The following is a 27,576-nucleotide window of genomic DNA, read 5'->3' as shown; positions in this document are numbered from 1 at the left end:
ATGAGTCACCATGCCCGGCCGGCACAGTTTTAGAACACGTTATCTTCCAGGGCAGCATGGAATTGTCCAAAGGCATTAGGGGACCCTGCCTCTTGCCCACTGACTCCTTCACTGGCTATGATATACCTATAGCACATGTATTGATGTCTCCACAACAGCCATGCTGCACCTCACCTATTCTCCAAACAGACCCTCTTTAGGTCTTTCTACCTTTCCATTGGACCCTGGAGCTACAGGCCTGGACTCTGTGACTTGGTTTTCCTGATGAGATATGAGGGGTATTGGAGACTTCTGGGAAAGGTATCCTAGTCTCTAGGAGAGACACAGGAAGACCTGGTCTGGACTATCTCCTGGCACTGTCATGTCTGGAAGCCATAGTAGAAATAGCTCCTGCTGCAGCCCCCACTGTAGCCTCAAAGGAAGTAGCCTGACCACGAAGTGAGGCCCCGAGACAGGAAAGATACATTCTGGATGATAGCTCAACCAAGCCTAGACTGCCCTACCTTACACTGCCTTGTCATGCAAGGGAACAGATTTCCTTACTACTTAAGCCACTGAGTTCAACAACAGCCTATCTGATTCAACAACAAACACATTTTAACTCCAGTACCATCTGCAGTGTCCTACCTAATTTCTCATGTGATTAGGACGTGTCCTTGCCAAAGTTCCTGTGTACCCCAACCCAGCACCTCCCACTCTGTCCTTACTTGTTTAATGGTCTTTCTCATGATCGTTTGAAGGCAAGGCCTGGGTATCCAGCTCACCCTGTTCCCCTGGTGTCTAGCATAGGATCTGGTGCTGGTAAATCGCTTAATAAATATTTGCTGAATGAATAAATAATGAACACACAAATGGAGGCTTTGCCTCTTTGCAATCTGCAGCCCCTGGGCTACCCAGCACAGTGAGTCTCTCTGCATGGCAGCCCAGAGGGCCCCAGGAGCAAGGGCACAGCGCTCCAGAAACCTGGCCACCTCAATGCCAGCCACTCTGCTGACCCTGACAGCTGGGACCAGCCCCTTGGCAAATGCTCATAGGTGACTTATGACCTAGGTGGGGTGAGATGAGACCTTACAATACCATGGGCCCTGGGCAAAACCACAGATCAAGGTGAAAGGCCACGTCCAGAGATGGCTAACCTCTGTGGGGAACTTACCAATCAGGCTCCCTGGATTGGAGCAGTGGGCCAGCCTTCTACCAGCCTGGAGGACCCCTTGTCTGCTCCTTGCCCACTGCTAGAGCTACAGAGGGTCATGCTGGCCTGGAATAGCAGCCACTGGTCCAGGATAACATCTTTGGCCTGGGATCTGGGGATGTCGCAATGATGCAGGATAACACCTCTAGTCTGGGATCTGGGGGTGTTGCAATGTGTATGACTAAGCAGTTTGCAAGTGCTTCCTGTCCAGCCAGCCAGATGGCTTTGTAGTTGCCCTACGCCGGTTCCCCAAGCCCTCAGCCAGCCAAGCTTTTAGCAGTGGACGGCCCTAGGGAGGGGTAACAACACAGGGCCCTAACTGAAGAAGCTGACATTTCCACCACTGGGGCTCCTACCACAAGAATGAGGCTGGCTGGTCTCCTCCCTCTCTGAACCTCACAATCCCCATCCATGTGATGGTGAAAGAGCAACCTGTACTTGTCCAGAGGTCCCCTGATTTCTAGCTTCCATGCAGAACTCGGGGGGACTAGAATACATCTTATTTTGCGGTTTTCCACTTGGATGTTGTACTCTTTACCAATACATCCGACTCTCTGTCCCTCTGATGGGTCATCATTCCAAAGCTGGGTGAGTGAACTCTTTTTTTTTTTTTTTTTTTCCCTTGGGACAGGTTCTTACTGTGTCACCCAGGCTGGAGTACAGTGGCATGATAACAGCTCACTGCAGCCTTGACCTCCTGGGCTTAAGTGATCTTACCACCTCAGCCTCCAGAATAGCTGGAACTATAGGCGTGTGCCAGCACACACAGCTAATTTTTGTATTTCTTGTAGATACGGGGGTTTCGCCATGTTGCCCAGGCTGGTCTCGAACTCCTGGGCTCAAGTGATCCACCTGCCTTGGCCTCCCAAAGTGCTGGGACTATAGGCCTGAGATGCCGCACCCGGCCCTGCTCTTTTCAAAATATAAAACATGCTGGCCTTGTCGGTTCATGGGACCCTTTGCTGTACTCACTATGGGACCACTGCGCCCCTGTTACTCACTCTGCTTGGGAAGCTTCTCTTTCCCTCCTTTGCAGAACTGACCCCTCCTCACCCTTTAGCTCTCGGTCCCATATCATGTTCTTAGAGGAGCCTTCCTGCCTGGGGTGAAGCCCTACCAAAGGCTCAGAATTCTGTGCACCTCCAGCGTGTAGTATTTGTTATATCTGCGATTTGGTGTTGCTTGTTTGATGAGTTGATTAATGCAAACTCCACATGGGCAGGGGCCGTGTCTGTTTCACTCCCCACTATATCCCCAGAACCTAATTAATCCAGAGCCTAGAATGCTGTAAGTATTAGACAAATATTTGTTGAATAAATGAATAAATCATGAACGGACTTTTCAATGCCAAAAAAGTAGGAAGGACATAAACTAAAATTAAATAGAAAGGCCTTAAAGTGGAATATGTTCACCTTCTGAAAAGCTCACTCAAAGTCCTTAATTTTCTCATTTTGTCACAGCCTGGGGAAAATCAGGTCAAAGAGTGGTTTCTGGGAAGCACTGTCCACCAGTGATTTGATGGTTAACACATTAAAGGTGTAAGAAGGGAAGTGGGGATAGTTTTGGCCCTTCTGGCCTTTTGCTATCAACAAGGGGGATTCACTAACAGCCTCCCTGCACAGAGTCAGAACCTGAAGACTGATCATTAGAGAACCTGCTTCTAACCACTGGGGGTGCACAGGTCTAGGGTTGTGAAGGGATCTCTGTGCTGATACTCCATGTCCAGTTCTGCGAAGATGGAGCCCTTGGTTTCCCTGTGTCCTCTCTGCACTTCCAGAGTTGGGGTATCGGAACCGCATGGCCCACTGCACTCACCTCTTGCCCTTGTGCACCCGGCTCAGGTCTACTGAGTCCCTGCTGAACACATCAAACTCGTCATTCTGGAAGACGTTGTGGCGAGACGTCAGCAGGGGTGTAGGGTCTGGTTTCATTTCTCTGGGTGGGGGACACAGAGATCAATTTAAGGGGGCCCTGCCAGCCGATGCAACCTGTACCCCACGACCCCCTGCTGTGTTAAATCCATCAGATTTTTCAGTCCCCTTCAACAGACACTCCTAGGACACAATCTCAAAACCTTGAAGAGGGAGATAAGCCCCCGCCTGATCTGGCCCCTGCCTGGGTATGCAGCCACACCTTGAACAAAGCTCCCCCCCTTTCCCTGCATGCCATTCACACAGGGTTTCCTTCTGTTTCTTAAAAGCGCTATCCCTCATTTAATGCTTATAATAGTCCCATGAGATCAATAGTCACAGATCACTCAACCTCATTGTGCCCCAGTGCCCTCATTTGTAAAATGTGGCACAAGGAGGCTGAGGAACTTGTCCAAAGGCAGAAAGCTAACTTCACTCATTCATTTGGTAAACATCACTTGCTTATGGACGACACACCCTTTCAGGCACTGGTTCCTGCTGTCCCATGCGGCCTTCAGGGCAGCAGTGGGCCAAAGAAATGGTAGGTGTGATGAAAGTGAGAAGCTGTGGCCATCCTCTCTCACAAATCTAGTGGGAACGTGGTAATGACAGGGGCAGGTCAGGAATGTAGGGGATCAGAAGGGCTCAACAACTCTGTGTCACATCCCTGAAGACACATCCATGGCTCTACTCAACCTTCCCACAAAGTGTGGCAGGGATGTGTATACTCTCTGCCCTGCCTAGGGCAAGTGAAAAACTCCTGCGGGGCCTAAGGTTTTTATGTTTCCCCAAAGAGGGCTTTAGTTTAAATGGCTGGGAAGAGAGAACAAGCTGAGTCCTGGACCACGAATGAGGGAAGGAAGAGAGGAAGGGGCCCCACCCTGAGGCAGCCTGGGCAGCGGGAGCCTCCTCCCACCTGTCTCTCCCACCTGTCTAGGTTGCGGTCCAGCTGGCTGAGGGTGGGGGCCAGCCGCTCCTCCAGGATATTGTTGATCACCTGCTCTGGGTCGTAGTGGTAGTACTCCAGGCAGGCCAGGATGAAGCCCTCACCAAGGTCTGGCAGCAGGTCCTTCACTTGGGAGATGAGTGAGTCCAGCTCCACCCCACACACAGCAGAGCCCACAGCCGCGGCTGCTCCCATGCACTGTAGTGAGAGCCAGAGCCAAGAAGGGGAAGGCTAAGTTGGCCGGTGATAGGGCCACAGGCCCCAAACAGCACTGGACTAGGCATGAGGGATCTGGTTCAAGTCCTGGAACTGCCCCTCCTGCCTGTGGGAACTTCGCCAAGTGACTCAAGTCTCTCTGAGCCTCCATTTCTTTCTCTGTGAAAAAGGGGGCTCGTGATTGTTATGATTATTGCATGCCTGTATCAAAATATCTCATGTAACCTATAAATATATACACCTACTACATATTCAGGAAAATAAACAAAAAATAAAAAAAATTTAAGGCCAGGTACAGTCGCTCATACCTGTAATCCCAGCACTTTGGGAGGCTGAGGCAAGAGAATTATTTGAGCTCAGGAGCTAGATCAGCCTGAGCAACAGAGCAAGACCCTATCAGTTCAAAAAATTTTAAAAAGTAGCCAGGTGGCTGGGTGTAGTGGCTCATGCCTGTAATCCTAGCACTCTGGGAGGCCGATACAGGTGGATTGCCTGAGTTCAGGAGTTCGAGACCAGCCTGGGTAACACAGTGAAACCCTGTCTCTACTAAAAAAATTAGCCAGGCATGGCGGCGTGCGCCTTTCGTCCCAGCTACTTAGGAGGCTGAGGTGGGAGGATCACTTGATCCCAGGAGGTCGAGGCTGCAGTGAGCTTGATCAAGCCACTGCACTCCAGCCTGGGTGACAGAGCAAGAACCTGTCTCAAAAAATAAAAAATAAAATAAAATAAATTAGGCCGGGCGTGGTGCTCATGCCTATAATCCCAGCACTTTAGGAAGCTGAGGTAGGCGGATCATCTGAGGTCAGAAGTTTGAGACCAGCCTGTCCAACATGGTGAAACCCCATCTCTACTAAAAAAATACAAAAAATTAGCTGGGTTGTGGTGGCAGGTGTTTGTAATCCCAGTTACTCAGGAGGCTGAGGCAGGAGAATTGCTTGATCCCAGGAGGCGGAGGTTGCAGTGAGCAGAGATTGCACTATTGCACTCCAGCCTGGGCAACAAGAGTAAAACTCTATCTCAAAAAAAAAAACAACAACAAAAAACAAAACAAAACAAAAACAACCAAATTAAATTAAATTAAATTAAATTAAAATTTTGAAGGGACTGTATGACTTACCAGCTGGGCTACTGGCTGTGTGACTTTGGGCAGGGTGCTTCCCCTCTCTGAACCTCAGTTTCCTCCTCATAAAATGGGCCTATACCACCCACCTCATGGGGTTGTTTCAAATAGTTCAAAGATGGCACAAAACCCAGTGAACACAGTACCTGGCACAGACCAGGACCTCCATAAACAGCCCTGGTTTCTACCGATTCTTTCTACTAATCCAAGGTCCTTTTCCAACTCTAACAAGTTGACTGACGTTGGAGGCAAACAGCAACCACCAGAGCTGGACTGTGTGGAGATGCTCCCCTTTAATTATAAAATTATAATCTCCTTTTTTTTTTTTTTTTTTTTGAGACGGAGTCTCGCTCTGTCACCCAGGCTGGAGTGCAGTGGCACGATCTCAGCTCACTGCAAGCTCCGCCTCCCGGGTTCACGCCATTCTCCTGCCTCAGCCTCCCGAGTAGCTGGGACTACAGGCGCACACTACTGCACCCCGCTAATTTTTTGTATTTTTAGTAGAGATGGGGTTTCACCATGGTCTCGATCTTCTGACCTCGTGATCCGCCCGCCTCGGCCTCCCAAAGTGCTGGGATTACAGGTGTGAGCCACCGTGCCCGGCCTATAATCTCCTTTCTAAGTAAGGGGCAAGCATTTTATATATTGCTCAATATGACTTAATTGTGTTAGCCTTTTAATTTAAGGACATTTACAGATCACAACAATACAATCTCCATGAGTCTGCTAAGCAGCGAAATGGGGAAGAGGGTGGGAAAAGGTGAAGGAGGCCATTGTTCTCCAAGGCCCTGCAGGAATCACAGGGCCTGGGGTCTGGGAGGAAGGACAGCGGCATTTGTTAATGGAGCACTGAAGGCCAACCAGGCTCAGGGTGAGCCTGGGCATGTGATAGCTCTCAGAATCCCAGCACCTCGTGGAGGCGGGCACTGCATCTGTCCCTACCTTACAGATGAAGAACCAAGGTTCAATGTGAGTGACGTGCCTAAGGCCATACAGCTGCCAAGTGGCAGAACCAGGTCACACCCCTGAGCTGCCTGGTTTGAGTCTGTGTGGTCTTCACCACTCTTATCATGCTGCCTCCCAACATGCAGGGGAGTCCTGGCCTTGGTGGCCAATCAAGACAGCCACAGATTTGGCCAGTCCTGGAAAAGCCTGGAGAGAAGGCACCAGATCCGAGGTTTCTACATTTGTTCAGTGGCATCCTGGAGCCCCACTGAGGGGCTTCCAAGAAGGCCAAACCATGGGACGTGGCACTGTTCCCAGTTGCAACCAAAGGAGCTCCACTTTTATCTGTTGAGAGGAGAGCTCCGGGAAGGGCTCGTGGAAGCATTCATGGAAAGTTTCGCCTCTTCATTTTATAGAGAGGAAGGTGAGGTTTCGATAGTTGAAGCAACGTGCTCTCTACTCACACCCAGTCCAGCATGCCCCTGGCTTGGGACCCTCTAAAGGCAGCACAGAGCTGACCAGTTGCTTGAGGCTGTCTATTCCCAAAAAACCTTTTTCCCTGAGTATAAAATCAAAGAAGGGAGGTTTTCTGCTGCAACAGCCTCTCAGATGGGGCCAAGGAGGGACAAGCGAAGAGGGAAAAGTGCAACCCAAGACACATACCTCCTCTTCCTCCGAGTTCTCCTGGTGTGATGACGCTTGACTGACTGCCTCTGCCATCACCGCGACCCCATTAGGCTCCTCAGTCACCGATGGATCTTTAGCATCTGTGGCTTTCCGTCTGTCCACCCCTTCCCATGCACTCTCGACTGCCTGGAGGATGTAGGCAGTCCGCGTCTCATCCCTGTGAGGACTTGTTAAAGAGTCTGTTATAGGTTTCTAGCTCTGAAGCAGCACAATTTCTCAGTCCCTCCCCAGCATCTGACCACATGGTTCCTGCCAGGGGCTTTCTGGGCTATACCTAAGTGGGCATCACGGGCACCTGGGCTGCATGGGAAAATGGGCCAGACTACAGCCACGCTGGCCTCACAAGCTAGCGCCTGCCACTCAGCAGAAAGCAGCTCTGAGTAAAGACAGGGCCAGGGCTGCCATCAGAGTGTCCTGGGGCACAGGTTTGGACGAGCCAGCAGCTCTTCTTTTGTACTGACTGCCAGGAGGAGGACGTGATAGGGCCACTGCCACTGGGCTTCCTGTCCAACTAGCTGAGGGCATTCTGCAAAGGCTGTGGGCCATCAGGTTTCCCTGAAGCAGGACTGAGCAATCTACTGCAACCACCAGAATGACCCATAGGCTGCCCCTCCCTGTCCTTCCTCCTTGTCAACCACTCTGGGCACTGTGAAGCCAGAAATCTGAGAGTCCCCTTAGACTCCCTCACTCTGCTTCTTGTCCAAACCCTCATCACCCATGCTTGGATGCCAGCAACAGCCTCCTCACTGGCCTGAGCCTCACAGTGGTTCCGGGCCAGTCGATTCTCTTCCCTGTGCCAGACAGAGCTTTTCCAAAGTATAGAACTGCCCATGTCACCTCCTGCTTCACAACCTTCCACGCTCCCCAGCGCTTGCAGGACAGAGCCCAAACTTCTTAGTGATGGTCACCCCAGGGCTGTGCACATGCTGGCCTTCACCTCACCTACAACACCCCAATTCCTCCTCCTGGAGACCCCTTCTTAATGACTGCCCCCTGTACTCTATACATGACGTCTGTGGCTCCAAGGAGCCTGTTTTCTCTGTCCTCTGTCCACTGGGAACATTCTTGTCCTTGTCCTTGCTCCTAGCTTGGTGCTCTCCCACTCTTTCTGCTGTTCTTCTGCTTGGACGTCACTTCCATCTGACACCCCCACCTGGAGCTCTGCTGAGTGAGGCGCCTCCTCTGGTTTCCTGCCCTCTGAAATTTTCCCACGTGATGCTCTAACTGCCTGTCCACCTCCCCTCCTGCTGTGAGGAGGGGCTGAGTCCATCTTGGTCATATAGGCCCAGATGTTCAGGAAACACATAGGGAAATTAGGACTGCATCTCCCCTGCCCCAAGCATCAGAGCAGCCATCTTTTCTAGAAAAGGCGAGGCTGGGAGGCTGGGCGTGGAGGCTTATGCCTGTAATCTCAGCACTTTGGGAGGTTGAGGCGGGCAGATCACGAGGTCAGGAGATACAGACCATACTGGCTAACACGGTGAAACCCCGGCTCTACTAAAAAAATATAAAAAAATTAGCCCCCATCTCTACTAAAAAAATAAAAAAAAAAATACAGGCGGGTGCCTGTAGTCCCAGCTACTTGGGAGGCTGAGGCAGGAGAATGGTGTGAACCTGGGAGGCGGAGCCTGCAGTGAGCCGAGATCCCGCCACTGCACTCCAGCCTGGGCAACAGAGAGAGACTCTGTCTCAAAAAATTAAAAAAAAAAAAAAAGGGCCGGGCGCGGTGGCTCAAGCCTGTAATCCCAGCGCTTTGGGAGGCCGAGACGGGCGGATCACGAGGTCAGAAGATCGAGACCATCCTGGCTAACATGGTGAAACCCCGTCTCTACTAAAAAATACAAAAAACTAGCCGGGTGAGGTGGCGGGCGCCTGTAGTCCCAGCTACTCGGGAGGCTGAGGCAGGAGAATGGCGTAAACCCGGGAGGCGGAGCTTGCAGTGAGCTGAGATCCGGCCACTGCACTCCAGCCCGGGCGACAGAGCGAGACTCCGTCTCAAAAAAAAAAAAAAAAAAAAAAAAAAAAAAAAAAAAAAAAGGCCAGGCGCGCTGGCTCATGCCTGCAATCCCAGCACTTTGGGAGGCCGAGGGGGGGTGGATCACGAGGTCAGGAGATCGAGACCATCCTGGCTAACATGGTGAAACTCGGTCTCTACTAAAAATACAAAAAATTAGCCGGGCGTGGTGGCGGGTGGCTGTAGACCCAGCTACTCGGGAGGCTGAGGCAGGAGAATGGTGTGAACCCTCAGTGAGCGAGATTGCGCCACTGCACTCCAGCCTGGGCGACAGAGCGAGACTCCACATTAAAAAAAAGAAAAAGAAAGAAAAAAAAGAAAAGGCGAGGCTGAGACCTTGGCAGGCCACCTCGGACAGCTGGCTGACCCATGCGTTCTGGGGCTAAACCTCTTTCCACTCCTCTGGGTTCCAGCAGCCTGTCTCACCTCTGACCTAGTCAAGCTGGGCCCTGTCGCAGTGGGCTATGATAGAAGGATACAAGACTGATGAGGCCTGCTGCAGCAAGCTGATGTCTTCGGCCACGGGGAAGAGTGCATCATAGTCCCGGAGGAACCTGCAGGCAGAGGAGAGCAATGGGATGGACAGGGCTGGGGCCACAGGAACACTGTGCTGCTGCAGGCCACTCCCTGTGTCTACTGCCCGACCTTATTAGAGCTGTGGTGGGCCTATGGCGGGGGCTCTATCATGTAAGGCCTCTTGGGGACTGGTGGGAGGGTCATGGGCCTGGCCCAGCTCAGCCGGACTCACCTCTTCTCCTGCAGCAAGGAGCTGAAGATCTGAAGGAACTCTTCGATGAAGCCCTGAATGTTGTCACAGCTAGAACAGGACACCAGGGAAGATGAGCTCACGCAATGCAAGATGAGCTGCAGCTCCTTTACACACCCCCTGCCCCTCTTCAAGGCTGAGGCCCGATGGCGCAATGAGGCATTTTTCTCAGTTTCTCATCTCTGTTCAGCCAACCCCAGTGCAGGGGAGGAAGCCAAGATGAAAGAATGGAAACGCTCCTGCAGGGCTTGGGAAGGAGACTCTTCCACCAGGAAGCAATTCCTGAGGGCTTACCTGCTTTCTAGGATGGGAAGGAGGCAGATCTGGTTCAGGATGATGTGGAAAATCTCTATCAGCTTCTTCCTGGAGTGGGACAGCCTCTGCCACAGGTCACCTAGAAGCCTAGGCCAGAGAGAAAAAAGACACAGGTTTAGGAGACAAAAAGGCCCTGAGGTGTCAGGCACAGTGGTTTACACCTGAAATACCAGCACCTTGGGAAGCTGAGGTGGGAGGATCACTTGAGCCCCAGGAGTTTGAGATCAGCCTAAGCAACTAAGTGAAATCCTGTCTCTACAAAAAAATACAAAAAATTAGTCAGGTGTGGTAATGCAGGCCTGTAGTTCCAGCTCCTGGGGAGGCAAAGGCAGGGGGATTGCGTTTGCCTGGGAGGTCAAGGCTGCAGTGAGCCATGACGGTGCCACTGCCTTCCAGCCTGGGTGACAGAGCAAGACCCTGTCTCAAAAAAAAAAAAAAAATACGGAAAAGAAAAAGAAGAAAAGGCACGAAGGGAGCTTCTCCCCGGCAGTTGCAGGTGCCTCCCTGGAGCACAGAAGGCCTCACAATTCACTGCTGAGAGCAGCTGGCAAAAGCCACAGGCCCAGAGAAGCCAGCTGCTTCCAGGGCTGCTTCTCAGTTCAAACGGTGGGTCAGGAACCAGCAGGCTGAGTATCAACAGTATAACAGCTGAGGGAAGGGCTTAAATGCAGGGGCCAGCCATCATGGTATTTTGGGGGTTTGGGTTAATAGACATAACTGCCTTGGGACAAGCAGGACTTGGGTCAAATCTCCTTCATGCTGTTTAGTAACACTTAACTCTAGCTGTTGCGATCTTTCTAGTTAGGTCCTCACACAAGTCTTTACAGACAACACACACATATATATATATTTTAATATGCTAAGAGTTCAAAAAAAAAAAAAAAAAAGCAGTTCAAGACTAGCCTGGCCAATACGTCAAAACCCCATTTCTACAAAAAATACAAAAATTAGCCGGGTGTGGTGGCACACACCTATAATCCCAGCTACTTGGGGGACTGAGGTGGGAGGACTGATTGAGGTCAGGAGGTCAAGGCTACAGTGAGTTGTGACTGCACCACTGCACTCCAGCCTGGGTGACAGAGTGAGACCCTGTCTCAAACAATAACAACAACAACAACAACAACAAACCAATGCAGAGTTCAGGAAGTGGCTAGACAGGGATGCAGAAGCCCAAAAGCTGCACAGTCCCTGGTCCCACCCACTTGTCTTAGAGATGGGGATGCTAATGCCTAGGGAAGGCAGGGCCCTGCGAGGGGCTTTCTCTCCCACAACAACATTCTTAATTTTGTCCCCGCCTCACTTGCTATCTTCAAGCCTCCTCTTCTTAATTGCAGACTCCATTTCGGGAATTGCTGCTTCGTAGAAGGAAGCTAGTCTGTGCAGGCACACAGGGAAAATGTTGGATTAGTTCATAAATACCACACTTCGTAAGAACATCAAAGCAAACCCCAGGGAGTGGGAAGGCCCATTTCTTCTTTTTCCACACAATTTTCTCCAGGGACCCCTTGGTTCTTCCCTGAGCTCACCCCAGACTGACCCCCTGGGGCTGGTCCCAGGAACAGCTTCATAAGAAGTGACCTATAGCTATGTCCCTCATTCAGATAGGCAACTAAGGCCCAGATAGGCTCATACTAACAGGAATCAGAAGACCACTCAGGACCCACTGAAGTTTGAGAAGCAGATCGAAGATTACTTGCTTGTAATTTTCTTGCTCAAAAACTGTCAGTTAGCCAGGCACAGTAGCTCAGGCCTGTAATCCCAGCACTTTGTGGGGCTGAGGCAGGAGGACTGCTTGAGCCAGGAGCTCAAGATCAGCCTGGGAAACAGGCTGGTGAAACTCCATCTCTACAAAAAATACAAAAATTAGCCAGGCATGGTGGTGCACACCTGTAGCTCCAGCTACTTGGGAGGTTGAGGCAGTAGGCCGGTAGGTCAAGGCTACAGTGAGCCATGATCACACCACTGCATTCCAGCCTGGGTGACAGAGTGAGACCCTGTCCCAAAAAAAAAAAAAAAAAAAAAAAAAAAATTGTTCTGGCTGGGTGCGGTGGCTCACTCCTATAATCCTAGCACTTTGGGAGACTGAGGTGGGTGGATTACTTGAGGACAGGAGTTTGAGACCAGCCTGGCCAACATGGTGAAACCCGGTCTCTACTAAAAATACAAAAATTAGCCGGGAGTGGTGGTACATGCCTGTAATCCCAGCTACTCAGGAGGCTGAGGCAGGAGAATTGCTTGAACCTGGGAGGTGGAGGTTGCAGTGAGCCAAGATCGTGCTACTGAACTCTAGCCTGGGCAACAGAGTGAGACTCTGTCTCAAAAAAAAAAAAAAAAAAATTGTTTTAATATGAAAATCTCAACACAGTATTTGTATTTGGTGAAAATAGGCTAAATGTTCTCAGGATTTTTTCCAATCCCACTGGAAATGAGAAAAAATACATTAAAATAAAAAGTAATAATTAAAAAATTTAAGAAAAAAGTAAATGTATCATATTTTCTACATTGGCTTATGAGTTAAGCCAGTTAGCACTGTTTCTATCACTTTTAAATTAACTAATTAATTTTTTTTTTTTTTGAGATGAAGTCTAGTTATATTGCCCAGGCTAGTTTTGACCTCCTGGGTTCAAGTGATCCTCCTGCCTCAGCCTCCCAAGAAGCTGAGATTACAGGTACCTGGCTTAAAACTTTTATAAAATTAAGGCTGTGCATGGTGGCTTCTGCCTGTAATCCCTGCACTTTGGGAGGCTGAGGTGGGCAGATCACCTGAGGTCAGGAGTTTGAGACCAGCCTGGCCAATATGGGAAACCCTGTCTCCACTAAAAATATGAACAATAACTAGGCATGGGGGCAGGCACCTGTAATTCCAGCTACTTGGAAGGCTGAGGAGGGAGAATCACTTGTATCTGGGAGGTGGAGGTTGCAGTGAGCCGAAATCATGACATTGCACCCTAGCCTGGAAGACAGAGTGAGACTATGTCTCAAAAAATTAAAAAAAATGTAAATTAAAAATAATTTATATGAAATTATTTTCAAACAAATATAATTATACTAATAATAAAAAAAAAAAAAAAGAAAAACACCTGCTAGCAGTTCCCTACCTCTTATGACAGCAAACCATAATTATTTTCTCTGGTACATCCATATCTGTCACAGTACAGCCAATCTTGCTTCTCACCTTGGTGATTTCACACCACCCTTTCCCAACTCAAATTCAAACTCTCCATCCCAGTTGCACGGCCCCTCAACATTCTTCCAGAGATTAGCACTCCCACAGCCCTCTGGCTTCCTCTCAGGCTAATGCTGGCCACTGCTCTCTTCTTTCTCCTTATTCTCCTCCTCCTCCTCCATGCAGCATTCCAGGCTCACCTCCTCCCTGTGCACTTCCTGATGGTGCTCACTCATGGGAATTCTTCCTTTCCAGAACTAGATGCACTGCATGTGGAATATATTGCCCTGTTGCTCTGGCAAGTGAAACTGCAGCTGCCTCTTTTCTGTGGTATAATTCTTCCCCCAAACATCTTAAGCTTCCCAAAGCCGGAACTGCAGCTTAAGTGTCTAGGTTGGTGCTGAATTTGGAGCAAGTCCTCTGTAAACATGTGCCTGTCAATTGGCTGGTTTCTGGCAACGTCTATCCTACTACAATGCTATACACAACAAAGGGTAACTAGGCCAAAAGAGGCGGGCCCTACTAGGCCCACAGCATAGCCCAGAAAATGACAGAGAGGGCAGTTTGGCCTAAACAGGTTTAGCTGTTGCCAGGATATGTTGCTGGTGGGAGAGTAAATTGGAACAACCCCTATGGAGGGCGATTTGGCAAGATCTATGGAAATTAAAAATGCACATTCCATCTGTCTCTGCTAGTCTACTTCTAGGAATTATTCCTCAGATATACTCGCAGAGGTACCAAATGATGTGTGTGCAAAGTTATTCTTGTTTTTTTTTTTCTTTTAACGAGACAGAGTCTCGCTTTGTCGCCTAGGCTGGAGGGCAGTGGTGCAACCCCTGCTCACTGCAACCTCTGCCTCTTGGGTTCAAGCAATTCTCCCACCTCAGCCTCCCGAATAGCTGGAATTACGGGCGTGTGCCACCACATCCAGCTAATTTTTGTATTTTTAGTAGAGGTGGGGTTTCACCATGTTGGCCAGGCTGGTCTCGAACTCCTGACCCCAAGTGGTCTGCCTGCCTTAGCCTCCCAGAGTGCTGGAATTACGGCCATGAGCCACTGTGCCTGGCTTCTGTAGTATTTTTTTGTATAGCAAACAACTGAAAAAACCTAAAGGACCATCTATGGGATCTGGTATTCCATACAGTGGAATTCTACCTGGCCATACCAAAGACATTAGAGAAAGAGTGCTTAATGCAGGGATACGGCACCACTGTTAAGTAAAAAAGTAAAATGCAAACAGTAAATACTCATAATATGCCAGCCTTAAATTTTGTAAAAGGAGGGAGACATATAATGTGCATAGTTGCTCATATGTGCATATATACTTGCATATCTCTGGAAAATTCCACCAAAAAAACCTAATGGCGATGGCTGTATGTGAATAACAGAATTGGGAAAATGGAAAGGGAGACTTCTCGTTGTGTATTTTATACTTTTTGAGTTTTGAACCATGTGAATATATTATTTATTCTAAAAGGGCAGCAAGAGGTATACTCAGCTATACTTGAGTAGATGGGAGAGGAAGGAGGAAAAAGGTTACTTCGAGAGGGATTATCAACAAAGCCGACTGGGCAACTGTAACCACTTTCAGAGAGTTCTGGAGAACTGAGGTGGCTACATTTGCTCAGCAGGGCGTTCCTGGCCTCCAGCACAGTTGGAACAGGCTGGGTCAGCCCCAGGGTGTTTGTGGGTCAAAGGCAGTGTTGCCTTTAGTCAAAAGTGTTTCCCTTTCTTCCTCCTACCCTGAGATGGGCATAGCTTCTCTCCTGCCTCTGCTGTCCCTTGCAGTAAAGTCGGCTCTTCCAAAACTTACCCCTTCCCCATCTCCAAAGAGCCTTTCAAAAGCAATCTGTGCCACATTTGGGGAAACACTTTAACAAAATGGGAAAATGCCTACAATAAGCGAAAATATGCAAGGTACAAAATTCTAAGAATAATACGATTTCTTATGGTGATTTTAATTTCCTACTTTTCTGGATTTGCCAAATGTCCTACAAGCACATGCTGCTTTTATCATGAGAAAAGATACCTTTTTAAAAAAGTGGACAGCTACATACCCCTCTCTTCTGGGAAAAATGCTGGGCAGCACGTTATCCTAACATTCTCTGGGAGGCTCAGTAACCCTAATGTCTGATTTTTATAAGCTGAGGCGACCAGGGACGGGTCACAGCACCAGCTGCCATCTCTGGGACATGTAAGGACTAAATAAATGTTTTGTTAAATGGGTGAGTAAATGACAGAATGGACAGGCAGCTGAATGCACGGAGTTGGGCAGCTCCCAGAAGCTGCTACAAATGGTGGGGAGAGACGTCTTGCTAGAGTGACAGTCAGAGGCCACTGGGAAGAGGCCTGTGCCCACAACTGTGAGGCAATACACAGGATGCCAGCCCTTTCACCCTGGCCTAGAATGCCCATGCCCACCCCTTTCTTACTGCACTAGCAACAGATGCTCTTGGCGCTAAGAGGGCAAAGTGGTTCTGCCTCCCTCGCTCATATTCTCTTTCCCATCTGCCTCCATCCCACCAGGATCTTTTCTAACTTTTATCCTTTGGATAAAAGCCTCCAGGGGCTCCCCACTGCCTATAGCATAAAGGCCCTGCCAGCACATCCCAGGCTCCTCACAATCTGACTTCTACTGACTTACCCAAAGTGGGTTCTTGTTACTGGCTTGTTTTCCTGCTGTCCTGTGTGTCCCCCCACTCTGCCTCATGTCACACTTCACTCCCCAGCTCTCTCTCTGGGCCTCTGCATGCTTCACTTCACCTGCCTAAGATGCCCTTCCTGCTATGGGAACTTTTCTTTGTCTGGAAGATACCTGTTCCTTCAAGACATCCTTCAAGGGTGATCTCCCAGCCCCACGTTGGAGCACTCTGTTGTTTCCTTGTGTGTGTTCCCCCCGGGCTACTCTATTGAACTGAAACTATTCTTGGTTGTGTGTGTTTTTTTTTTTTTTTTTTAGATGGAGTCTTGCTCTGTCGCCCAGGATGGAGTATAGTGGCACAATCTCAGCTCACTGCAACCTCTGCTGCCCGGGTTCAACTGATTCTCCTGTCTCAGCCTCCTGAGTAGCTGGGACTACAGGTGCATGCTGCCATGCCCATCTAATTTTTGTAATTTTAGTAGAGACGGGGTTTCACCATATTGGTCAGGCTGGTCTTGAACTGCTGACCTCAGGTGATCCACCCACCTTGGTCTCCCAAAGTGCTAGGATTATGCATGAGCCACCGTGCCTGGCCCATTGTTTGTGTGTGTGCGTGTGTATTTTTTTTCCCCTACCCTATCCTGGTCTTGGCCAAAAAATGGGAGTGCTTCTAAAATGCAGGCTCCACACAAGCAGGAGGCTTGTGTTTTCACTGCTCTGTCGTTTTCACTGCTGCATCCCCAGGCTGGAAGACTGGCACATTCTAAGCACCCAGTAAATATTTGTTAAATTAGTAAATATTTGTTAAATTAGTACATAAGCCAGTACCTCTATTTCAACAGCCAGAACTACTGCCATACCTGTAACAAAAGTCATGCTTCTGGAAGGTCTGGCAAGCCAAAGGGAAGATATCCAGAAAAGCCCAAAGTGTTGTGCAGGTATCACAAAGGTAGAGAACAATGTCCTTTAACTCCTGTTGCCAAAAGAATACACTGCATTATTCTCCTCTGCCCGCACCGCACATACAGATCTGCAGAGTGTCTGAGACAACTTTAACACGGTCAGGGTTCCCAACAGGCAGGATGTTAACATGGGAGGAAGGGAACACTGGAGGTTCCGGGCAAAGCCTGGCTGGTCCATCTTCAGGAGCACGATCTGGGTGAGTCACCTAACCTCTCTAAGCCTCAGGTCTTTCTATGGTAGCTCCAATGGCCTTACACCCAATCATCGCTAGGGTTACTTCCAGTTCTGAGATAATATGATTCCCTCTTCTAAGTTAAAAGAAAACCAACTCTTGAATCTGAAGACATCATGCAAAGAAGGAACATCCGAGGCAGGACAAGAATATCAAGTCCATAGGTTTTTCACATCTTGAAGAAGGTATACAAAACACTTTCTTCTAAGTTTCTTACACACTTTCCTTGTTCTTATGACAACTCTGAAAAGTAGGCTGGGAAGCTGTTGAGGATCTCTATTTTACAGATAAGGAAACCGAGGTTCCGAGGGGTAAAATGATTTGTTCCCACAGCACCTGCCATGTGCTCTTTTGAAATGCAATCACAATCTCCAGGAGGATAGCTCATAGCTGCCTTGTTCCTGTTCTATCTCCAGGGCTTAGGACAGCACCTGACACGTCGAGGCTTCCTGAATGTTTGCCTTCTGTCACCCTTGTCAACTCTAAATTCCATGAGCGCAGGGGCCAGTCTGCTTTTGTTTACTGCCTTATCTCCAGACATAGCACCGGGTCTGGCACATGCTGCAGACTCCTCAATATAAGTCCACTGAATGAATGGCTCAATGAATAATGCACAAATGAACATGTCAAACTGAAATAAATGAGGACTCTGAATTCTTATTCCCCGGTTCTTTCCACTACTCTGTAAATGAGGCTCCCAGAGAGAAATCCAAGCCAACTGAAAATGCTCTAAACCTGTGTGATAGGACATAATAGTTGCTCACTGCACTGGGGAAAGGGGCCCTGGCGGGGAAGGGGCCCTGGTCTGGGAAGAGACCACTGGGTCCTCTACTGGGGCAATCTTCCTGGCCTCTGGGTAGCCAGGCCCTGGTTGGAGGGACCCAGCAGGAAAGAGACTGGGCTGAAGGGCAACCTTACCAGGAGAGGCATGTCGCTGGGGGTCAATCGGCCCCTCTCCTCGAGCTTCTGGGGTGTGGTACTGGCCCCGTCCCCTTGCAAACCACAGTGCTGGAGGATGTTGCTGAAGACCTGTGAAAGACAAGAACAGGCTCTCTCACATCATACTGAACCAGGGCTAGGACCCCTGGCCGGAGCCAGGTTCAGGTGATCTGAAAACTGCCTTGGAGTTTCTACAATATTTATCCATGTTTCCAGGATATAAGCTGAGACAATTACCTTCTCCAATAGTAAGGTCAGAGTAAAAACTATGTAAGACGGGAATGATGGGAGCATCCTTCTTACAGGAGGGCGGAGAGGATTAAAAAGACAACCTGGGGCCAGGTGTGGTGGCTCACTCCTATAATCCCCGAACTTTGAGAGGCCCAGGATGGAGGATCGTTTGAGGCCAGAAGTTCAAGACCAGCCTGGGCAACATAGTAAGACCCCCATCTCTACAAAAATTTTTTTAAATTAGCTGGGCAAGATGGCATGTACTTGTAATCCCAGCTACTTGGGAGGCTGAGGTGGGAGGATCAATTGAGGCCAAGAGTTCCAGGTTGCAGTGAGCTATGATTGTGCCACTGCACTCTAGCCTCAGTGACAGAGCAAGATCCTGTCTTCCCTCCCAGAATCCTGTAGATATTATCTGACCATATAGGCCAAGCAAGTATGATAATGAACATTTAAGATATACCTTTCGCAATGTATAACAAATCTTTAGAGCCCCTGTAGATAGCTATTTATGGAAACTACATTGAATTAAGACAAATCAACAGCGAGAGGAAAACAGAGTCCAGCGTAGGGACTGAACTGACTGTGCCATTTTTAAGGAGGCTAGCATGTAAGGATTCCAAAACTTACTGTGCATAGTGGATATCTCTTGGTGGTGGGATTATGAGGGAATGGTAATGTTCCTCTTTTATTTTTTATTTTCCAAATTTTCTACAATGAACATTATTTCATGAAATAATTTTATACAACTTTAAAGCTACTTTTTGAGAAACACTGGTCTCTTAAAGGGATATCCTTAGAGGCAATACGGCTGTTGGCAAGCAACACAAAATGCAAGCCAAACTCTGTCTGTAGGAGCACCAGACAGCCAGCCCTTAGGCTTAAGTCTTGTTCAAAAGGGAAAAGGGCGAATTTAAAGAGATGTAGTCAGGGGTAAGACAAAGAGACTGTCTGGGGAGACGGGGGAGTCAGGGAATAAACTTTTCCTCAGCTCTTCCAGGAAAGTCAGGAAACACCACTGAGTTGGGGAGGTGGCCTATTCCCCAAGCTTAACCTCCCCTGGGCAGGGCCAAGAGCCAGTACCTGAAGGATGGTAGGCAGGGTTTCATCCAGGTCATTGTAGTAACTTGGCTGCTGCGTAAAGATGTTTCCTAAAAAGAGAAAGGTCAGAATTGAGAAAAGGTGGGGGCTTGATGGAGTGAAGAGGACACATTACATATGGTTGCCAGCATGTCTGTGGCCTTTCTCCCTTTTCCTAATCCCATCTGCAGCTAGGACCTCGGATGAGTTCTGGCCCCAGGCCTTGCTGGCGCTTAGCTTTGGCCCAGCCTAGAAGCTTCCCCAGGATTGGGGAGGGACCTTGCTCAGTATGATTTAACCTTTTAAGTACCTCTGCCTAGTGAATTACATAAAAGACCTGCCCTGGTCAAACCAGCTCACCCTGATGTCCCCAAGGAGTGATCACACTTGGGCACCCTGCCTCCTTTGACAGCTATGGCTCTGGAAGTTGGAGTTAGTCATTCAGGAAAATAAGCAGATAGGATCTCTTTGCTCAAGAAACATGGATGCAGTAATCCAGGACTCTCCAATAATGGGAGGAGATTGCAGGGAGATATTTCTCTGGAAATTTCATACCTTCCACTTGTAGATATGCTAACCATACTAATCCTACTCCAAGGTGAGAGGCCTGAGAAGGACCTGGAGACAGATTTACCACACACTTGCAGTTGTTCCTATAAGATAAAGCTTGTCTCCGAGTGTTTACTATTCTCCAAGTGCTGCCGCTGTTAAGTGCGTAGGTTTGAGCATATGGTAACTGGAACAGAAACCAAGTGTTCTGGCTGCCCAAATGGTGAGAGAGGGAGGGAGGGAAGATCACAGCTAGCTTGGGGATGTGACAATGTGAAATGCCAATGCCTTTAAGAGGCCAGGGTTCTCGGCCCCCTATCATCCCACCATCTAAGGCTGGCTGATGGTCAGGATGTTCTGAATTCTAGGTGTTCTCTGCCTTTGGGCAAGTCTGTCCTTGGTTTCCTTATTGATGACCCTGCAGCCCTTGCTGGACTCTGGAGGATTTGAAAAATGAATGAGTTCAAAAACCAGATGGGGCTGGGTGAGTAAGCAAGTCACTAGGTGGTTGGACTTTCTGTAAGCACTTTCCTGGATGCCACGCCACTGCATTTCTTGATTCCAGAAAGCCGAGTTTTACCAGCCCAGACTTGCTCAGCACCTCCCATCTCCGGATGGGTGCTGATCCCATAACCTGTGAAGGTGTGCTCAGACCATCCGCACCCACCTCCTACTCCTGACAGGCAAGGAATGACAGAGCTATCTCCCCACCAAACTCTGTTCTTCCTATAAAACCCTCAAGGTTAAGTCCAAACTCCTGACCGTGGCACAAAAGGCCCTGTGAGATCTGGCCTCTGCTGGTATCCCAGGCCACCCTTTCCCCCTTCCCTACACCCCGCACTCTTCCCTCACACCATTCTTAACCTCAGAAAACCAGCCCTGTCCCCGCCTTCTGTTTGGAGTGCCTTCCTAGAGCTAACTCCACCATAAAGCAGGTGTCACCTACTCCACGCAGTGCCTCCTGACCCAGGCATTAGGAGAGCTTTCCTCTCACAACCCCCAGGGCCATACCATGTTCTCTGAAGCATCCCAACCACCTTGCACTGGGGAGGCACCCTCTCATGATCCTTCCAGAGCTGCAGTCTGAGTAAAGCGAGGTTTTACATTTGATCTATTAGTATAGATCAAATTTCATACTCTATTCTTGGGGTCTTCTAAGTCCCTTTCCTCACCTTCATCTGATTCTAATGACAGTGACGATCTTAACTTTTTATCTCCTAAAGAAATAATAAAAATGTAGGGAACAGCAATGGCATCCTTTGAAATGTCCCTTCTCAGATGAAAGCAGTTCAAAAACCCAGGGTGAAGGGAGATACTGCCAAGTAGATCACTGCAGTCCACAATTGGGACAAGGCCCAAGTCATTCCTGGTTTGCAAAGCAGTGCTGAGAGTCTAACTGAAAGGGCTTGCTTTCAAAATTACACTTGTTGATGCATAATACCAGCCTTGAAGGTTAAAAAAAAGGTGGGGGAATAGGGATAGGTACTCAGGAGGTCAAGGTGGGAGGATCGCTTGGGAGAAAAAAAAGGCAACGTAAGGAACTGGGCTTCTACTCACAGAACACTCAACCAGGCCCCTTTCTCCCACCTTCTTTCACTTGTCAATCCTCTTACAAGTGATCACTTTGCCTGAGTTTCTGCAGTATAGAAATTGGAGGCTGCCCCTTCTTATACCTTCTGCTCAAAGGTTAAAAAGAGAGTTGCTGTGTACGTGTGTGTGAGAGGGACAGACAGAAACTGCAGGCGCCTTCTCTGCATCACTTCCTGTCTACACACACACACACACACACACACACACACACACACACACAGAGTGAAGGGGCTCCTGAGGCCTGGTCCTGACTTCTTTTGTGCTGACTCCCCTCAAAGAGCCAAAGAAGGGGCTCTTCTTAATAAGCCAGTTTAGGATTCTCAATCTCAAGGTCTGAGAACTCTTAAAAAAACACCTCAGAATCTATGAGGGAGGACATTTTTCTGTATAGACGTTTTCATGATTCTCAAAAGGAGCCAGTGATTCAGATGATTCGGAGCCCAGGCAGTGAGTGGGCTTTCTCACTCTCCCACCACCACGCAGTCCCCTCTGGATACCTGCAGCATCTTACACCCAATAGGTCCCATGCTGAACCTTCCCTCTACCCACAGCTCCCTCTCCCACCTCCCAAAGGGCCTTTTTTCTGCAACCAACACCAGTTCTAGATGACCTCACCAAGCCATGCTTAAATCAGGTTCCTGGATTTCCTTTTCTTCCCCAGCAGCCCAGCCAGGCTCTCACCTTCAAACTCACACAGATGCGCCCACCTCCGACAAGGCCTCCTCTCTCCACCCTTCCCACCTGCATGCTGCCAGATGAATCTTGTTACCTGCTCCAAGCTCCTGCGGGCTCCACGGTCTCATCACAGTAAGAGCTCATGCTTACCAATGGCTGTGACACAATGCCAGGCATGGTGCTGAGTATTCTACTCATGCTATTTCAATAACTCAATTTGTTTTTACTGTTTTTTTTTTTTTGAAGCGGAGTTTCGCTCTCGTTGCCCAGGCTGGAGTGCAATGGCACAATCTTGGCTCACTGCAATCTCCGCCTCCCAGGTTCAAGCAATTCTTCTGCCTCAGCCTCCTGAGTAGCTGGGATTACAGGTGCCTGCCACCATGCCCAGCTAATTTTTTGTATTTTTAATAGAGATGGAATTTCGCCATATTGGCCTGGCTGGTCTCAAACTCCTGACCTCAGGTGATCCGCCTGCCTCGGCCTCCCAAAGTGCTGAGATTACAGGCATGAGCCACCACACCCAGCCTCAACAACCCAATTTAATCCTTGCACCCATTCTATGGGTAGGTATATTATTATAATGTCTTCCCATTCTGCAGATGAAAAAACTGGGGCTTAGAGTAGTTAATTGACTTGGTTAAGGGGACACAGCCAGGAATAGAGCTGTGGTGTGAATTAGGCAGTTCAATTTCAGAGCCTGTCTTCTTAGCCACCAAGCAATACCACTCCCCAAGTGCTAAAGCCTGGCATGAAGCCCTTCCCAATCCAGCTCCAAGGCTCCAACTTCCCCTCCCCCGTCTCCTGCTGCTGCCCTCCTGGAATGCTCCACTCTCTAAGCAAACTGGCCTAAGAATTGTTTCTCTAACTAACTGTGCCTTCTGGTGCTCACTCGCTCCATCCTCTCAGTATGTGGTAAAATTACTAGGAGTCTTTCTTAGTCAGGGTCTAAGAGACAGGATCTCACTTTGTCACCCAGGCTGGAGGGCAGTGGTGTGATCATAGTTCACTACAGCCTCAACATCCTGGGCTCAAGGGATCCTCCCGAATCAGCCTCCAGAGTAATTGAGACTACAGGGGCATGCCAACACGCCTGACTAATTTTTAATTTTTTGTAGAGACAGGGTGTCACTGTTTCCCAGGCTGGGGAAAAAAAAAAGATTAACTGATGATCAGGAAATAATTAGATATGAATGAGAAACCAGAGATTATTCCAACGAAAACGTTGGATGCAAAATTTCTTTTTTTCTTTTTTTTTTTTAAGATGGAGTCTTGCACTGTCTCCCAGGCTGGAGTGCAATGGCACCATCTTGGCTCACTGCAACCTCTGTCTCCTGGGTTAACATGATTCTCCTGCCTCAGCCTCCCGAGTAGCTGGGATTACAGGTGCATACCACCACACCCGGCTACTTTTTTGTATTTTCAGTAGAGACAGGGTTTCACTATATTGGCCAGATTAGTCATGAACTCCTGACCTCGTGATTTGCCTGCCTCGGCTCCCAAAGTGCTGGGATTACAGGTGTGAGCCACTGCGCCTGGCTGCAAAATTTCATACACATTATGATCAAGTATGGTTTAAGAAAAATACAGAGAAAAGACTAGAAAGAAAAAACAACCAAATGGTTGTTTCTTGTAGAAATCTGGTAACTGCTTTCCTGCTTCACTATACTTTACATCCTTTCAAAATTTCTTAAATTAACATGTATTACCTTTACCATTAAGGAAAAAAAAAGGCTGGGCGCAGTGGCTCACGCCTGTAATCCCAACACTTTGGAAGGCTGAGACGGGAGGATCACCTGAGGTCAGGAGTTTGAGACCAGCTGGACCAACATGGAGAAACCCCATCTCTACTAAAAATACCTGTAATCCCAGCTACTTGGGAGGCTGAAGCAAGAGAATCGCTTGAACCTGGGAGGCGGAGGTTGCAGTGAGCCGAGATTGCTCCATTGCACTCCATCCAGCCTGGGCAACAAGAGCGAAACTCCATCTCAATAAATAAAAAAAGAAAAAAAAAGAAAAGAAAAAGGAAGGAAAGAATAAAGGAAAGCGACCATTACAAGGGGTAACTCAGTTTTGTAACTAGATATTTAGAAGACTGTGTCCTATAGGCTCCAGGTGAGGGGAGCTGACAAGGGCATCCAGGGTGAACACCTCTCTGCGCCAGGCCCAACTCCATGAGTTACAATTCAAAGAGGATATCACTGGTACGCACTCTCTGTACCATCCCACAATGCTTGTGTTTTTTTTTTTTTTCTTATTTGTGTGTGTGTGTGTGTGTGTGTGTGTATAAAGAGGAATCTCTAAAATAACTGCTTGTTTTTAATTAAACCTTCTAGTCCTCTGCCTGCTAATGGGATCCAACTGCTAATGTCCGTTCCTTTTGCATCCCAGAAGAGCCCTCTCTGAACTCTGTCCCTACCTGCTCTCAGCAGCAATGCAAATCATGATGTTTTTGATGCAGTGCCATCATCCCTCAAGCAGGGAGTTGCAGAGCAAGAGTTTGAGAGTCAGGTCTACGGGGACGCACATCCCGACTGGGCCACTTTTTTTTTTTTTTTTTTTTTTTTGAGACGGAGTCTCGCTCTGTCGCCCAGGCTGGAGTGCAGTGGCCGGATCTCAGCTCACTGCAAGCTCCGCCTCCCGGGTTTACGCCATTCTCCTGCCTCAGCCTCCCAAGTAGCTGGGACTACAGGCGCCCGCCAACTCGCCCGGCTAGTTTTTTGTATTTTTTAGTAGAGACGGGGTTTCGCCGTGTTAGCTAGGTTGGTCTCGATCTCCTGACCTCGCGATCCACCTGTCTCGGCCTCCCAAAGTGCTGGGATTACAGGCTTGAGCCACCGCGCCCGGCCCCGACTGGGCCACTTATTAGTCATATCCTCTCAGGCAAGTCCCCTACATTTGAACCTCAGTTTCCTTATCTGTAAGTGGGGATGATGACAGCACTTATCTCACAGGGCTGCTGTGAGGATCCAATTGACATGACATATGTGGAGTACTTGGCAGAATGCCGGGTCCCCGGAACACTCTCTAATAAAGGTTAGCTTAGTTATCACTGCTGTTCTTACATTCATCGCCAAAGGAAACTTCCCCATTCCTATGTTTGACGCATGGCCAATTGCATAATACTAATACACTCCCAAGCCAGAATGCTGGCTTACACTGTAATCTCAGCTGTTCAGGAAGCTAAGGCAGGAGGGTCACTTGGGGCCATGAGTTTGAGACCAGTTGGAACAACATAGTGAGACCCCATCTACTGAAAATTTGTTTGATTTGCTAGGCATGGTGGCATGCACCCGTAGTCCCAGGTACCTGGGAGGCTGAGTTGGGGGGATAGCTTGAGTCCAGGAATGTGAAGCTACAGTGAGATATGATTGCACCATGGCACTCTTGCCTGAGTGACAGAGTAAGGCTTTGTCTCTCTTTTTTTTTTTTTTTTTGAGATGAAGGCTTGTTTCATCTCAAACACTGCAATTTCTGCCTCCCAGGTTCAAGTGATTCTCCTGGGAAACAAAACAAAACAAAACAAAACAAACAAAAAAAAAACTTCCAGATCCTTGAGGAACTGTCTGGTACACAGTTTTGTTTCCACCTCCCTAGGCAGCGTCACTACCTAGTCATTTTGAGATAACACTCATATATCTGTTAAGCAATTTCCCAAGACTCCCTGCCCCTACCGCCCTGAGTCCCAGGGCACTGTCAAAGTGCTGGCCTTTGCAACCTTTAGTTTGGCATGTGGAGGCCATCTTGGTGCATCCTCCCAGTCCCGCATCCTACACACCTATCATCTTCTGGAGCAGTGGTGAGTTGCCTTTTCCAAAGAGCACACAGAGGTCCAGGATCTTTGGAATGTCAAAGAGGAAGTTATTGTAGAGGATTTCTCCAAACGCAGAAGGGGAAATGAAGTGATCCTAAGGAAAAATGCAGAGAGAAAGGATAGAGATTTTCTGAACACTCCTGCATTACAAATAGCAAACTCATGAGAAATAATCTTTGGGTCCATCAAATGGGGACTGGCTAATGATGCCTTATGCATAGACGTGGAGCAATGGCCATTCTCCCCACCTTTTTTTTTTTTATTGTTCATCTATCTGTGTCTTTGTGTCTCTAAACATCCCCATGATTTTTAGAACTGGCTGTATTATCATGTCTTTTTTTTTTTTTGAGACAGGGTCTGGCTCTGTTGCCCAGGCTGATGTGCAGTGGTGCAATCTCTGCTCATTGCAAACTCCACCTCTTCAGCTCAAGCCATCCTTCCACTTCAGTCTCTCGAGTAGTCGGGACTACAGGCACGTGCCAGAAAGCCTGGCTAATTTTTGTATTTTTTGTAGAGATAGGGTTTCCCTATATTGCTCAAGCTGGTCTTGAACTCCTGATCTCAAGCAATGAGTTTGCCTCGGCCTCCCAAAGTGTTGGGATTACAGGTGTGACCCACAGTGTCCAGCCCCCACTTAAAATTTTTTTTTATATTATTATTATTTTTTTAGACAGAGTCTTGCTCTGTCGCCCAGGCTGGAGTGCAGTGGCATGATCTCGGCTCACTGCAAGCTCCGCCTCCCGGGTTCACACCATTCTCCTGCCTCAGCCTCCCAAGTAGCTGGGATTACAGGAGCTCGCCACCACACCCAGCTAATTTTTGTATTTTTAGTAGAGACAGGGTTTCGCCATGTTGGGCAGGCTGGTCTTGAACTCCTGACCTCAAATGATCCACCTGCCTCGGCCTCCCAAAGTACTGGGATTATAGACGTGAGCCACCATACCAGGCCCATTCTCCCTTTAAATGTAAAAAGAAACAAAACATGCTATAAAACAGTCAGTTGGGAATTCATCCTGAAATATTTGCAGATAAATTAGTATGATATCTGGGATTGCTTTAAAATACTTCAGGAAAAAAAACAGAACTAAGGGGAAGAGATAAAACGAGATTGGCAGAATGTTGGTAATTGTTGAAGGGTACATGGGATTCACCGTACTTTGTACATGAAAATTTTGTATTTGTGGCCAGGCGCGATGGCTCGCGCCGGTAATCCCAGCACTTTGGGTGGCCGAGGCGGGCGAATGAGGTCAGGAGTTCGGGGTAAGCCTGGCCAACATGGTGAAACCCCATTTCTACTAAAAATACAAAAATTAGATGGGCATGGTGGCAGATGCCTGTAATCCCAACAACTTGGGAGGCTGAAGTAGGAGAATGCTTGAATCCAGGAGGTGGAGGCTGCAGTGAGCAGAGATCATGCCATTGCACTCCAGCCTGGGCAACAAGGGTGAAACTCCATCTCAAAAAAAAAAAAAAGAAAGAAAAGAAAATTTTATATTTACGTATATTTGGAAATTTCCATTCTAGGCCAGGTGTGGTGGCTAGTGCCTATAATCCCAGCTACTTGGGAGGCTGAGGAGGGAGGACTGCT

The 27,576-nt window shown here is 48.5% G+C and overlaps 1 protein-coding gene across 6 annotated transcripts in view; it reads right to left on the bottom strand.

Moving 5' to 3' along the window:
* The window catches only part of ASCC2 (activating signal cointegrator 1 complex subunit 2), a 52,046-nt gene that overhangs the window by 10,139 nt on the left and 14,331 nt on the right, over window positions 1-27,576 (bottom strand). For 4 of the 6 annotated variants that reach the window (XM_010359473.2, XM_010359479.2, XM_010359483.2 and 1 more), the window contains 11 exons: window positions 25,953-26,082; window positions 19,367-19,434; window positions 18,032-18,142; window positions 16,779-16,891; window positions 11,412-11,486; window positions 10,091-10,198; window positions 9,779-9,847; window positions 9,510-9,584; window positions 6,993-7,173; window positions 4,032-4,246; window positions 3,008-3,127 (listed from right to left, as the gene is read on the bottom strand). In XM_010359473.2, coding sequence (XP_010357775.1) covers window positions 3,008-3,127; window positions 4,032-4,246; window positions 6,993-7,173; window positions 9,510-9,584; window positions 9,779-9,847; window positions 10,091-10,198; window positions 11,412-11,486; window positions 16,779-16,891; window positions 18,032-18,142; window positions 19,367-19,434; window positions 25,953-26,082 — 1,265 coding nt within the window. The remainder of the gene's footprint in view (window positions 1-3,007; window positions 3,128-4,031; window positions 4,247-6,992; window positions 7,174-9,509; window positions 9,585-9,778; window positions 9,848-10,090; window positions 10,199-11,411; window positions 11,487-16,778; window positions 16,892-18,031; window positions 18,143-19,366; window positions 19,435-25,952; window positions 26,083-27,576) is intronic. The other 2 variants (XM_030914890.1, XM_030914889.1) reach the window with 1 other exon arrangement.

Source organism: Rhinopithecus roxellana, chromosome 13 (assembly GCF_007565055.1).
Source record: "Rhinopithecus roxellana isolate Shanxi Qingling chromosome 13, ASM756505v1, whole genome shotgun sequence".
Lineage (NCBI taxonomy): Eukaryota > Metazoa > Chordata > Mammalia > Primates > Cercopithecidae > Rhinopithecus > Rhinopithecus roxellana.
This window is presented reverse-complemented; position numbering and strand designations above follow the sequence as displayed.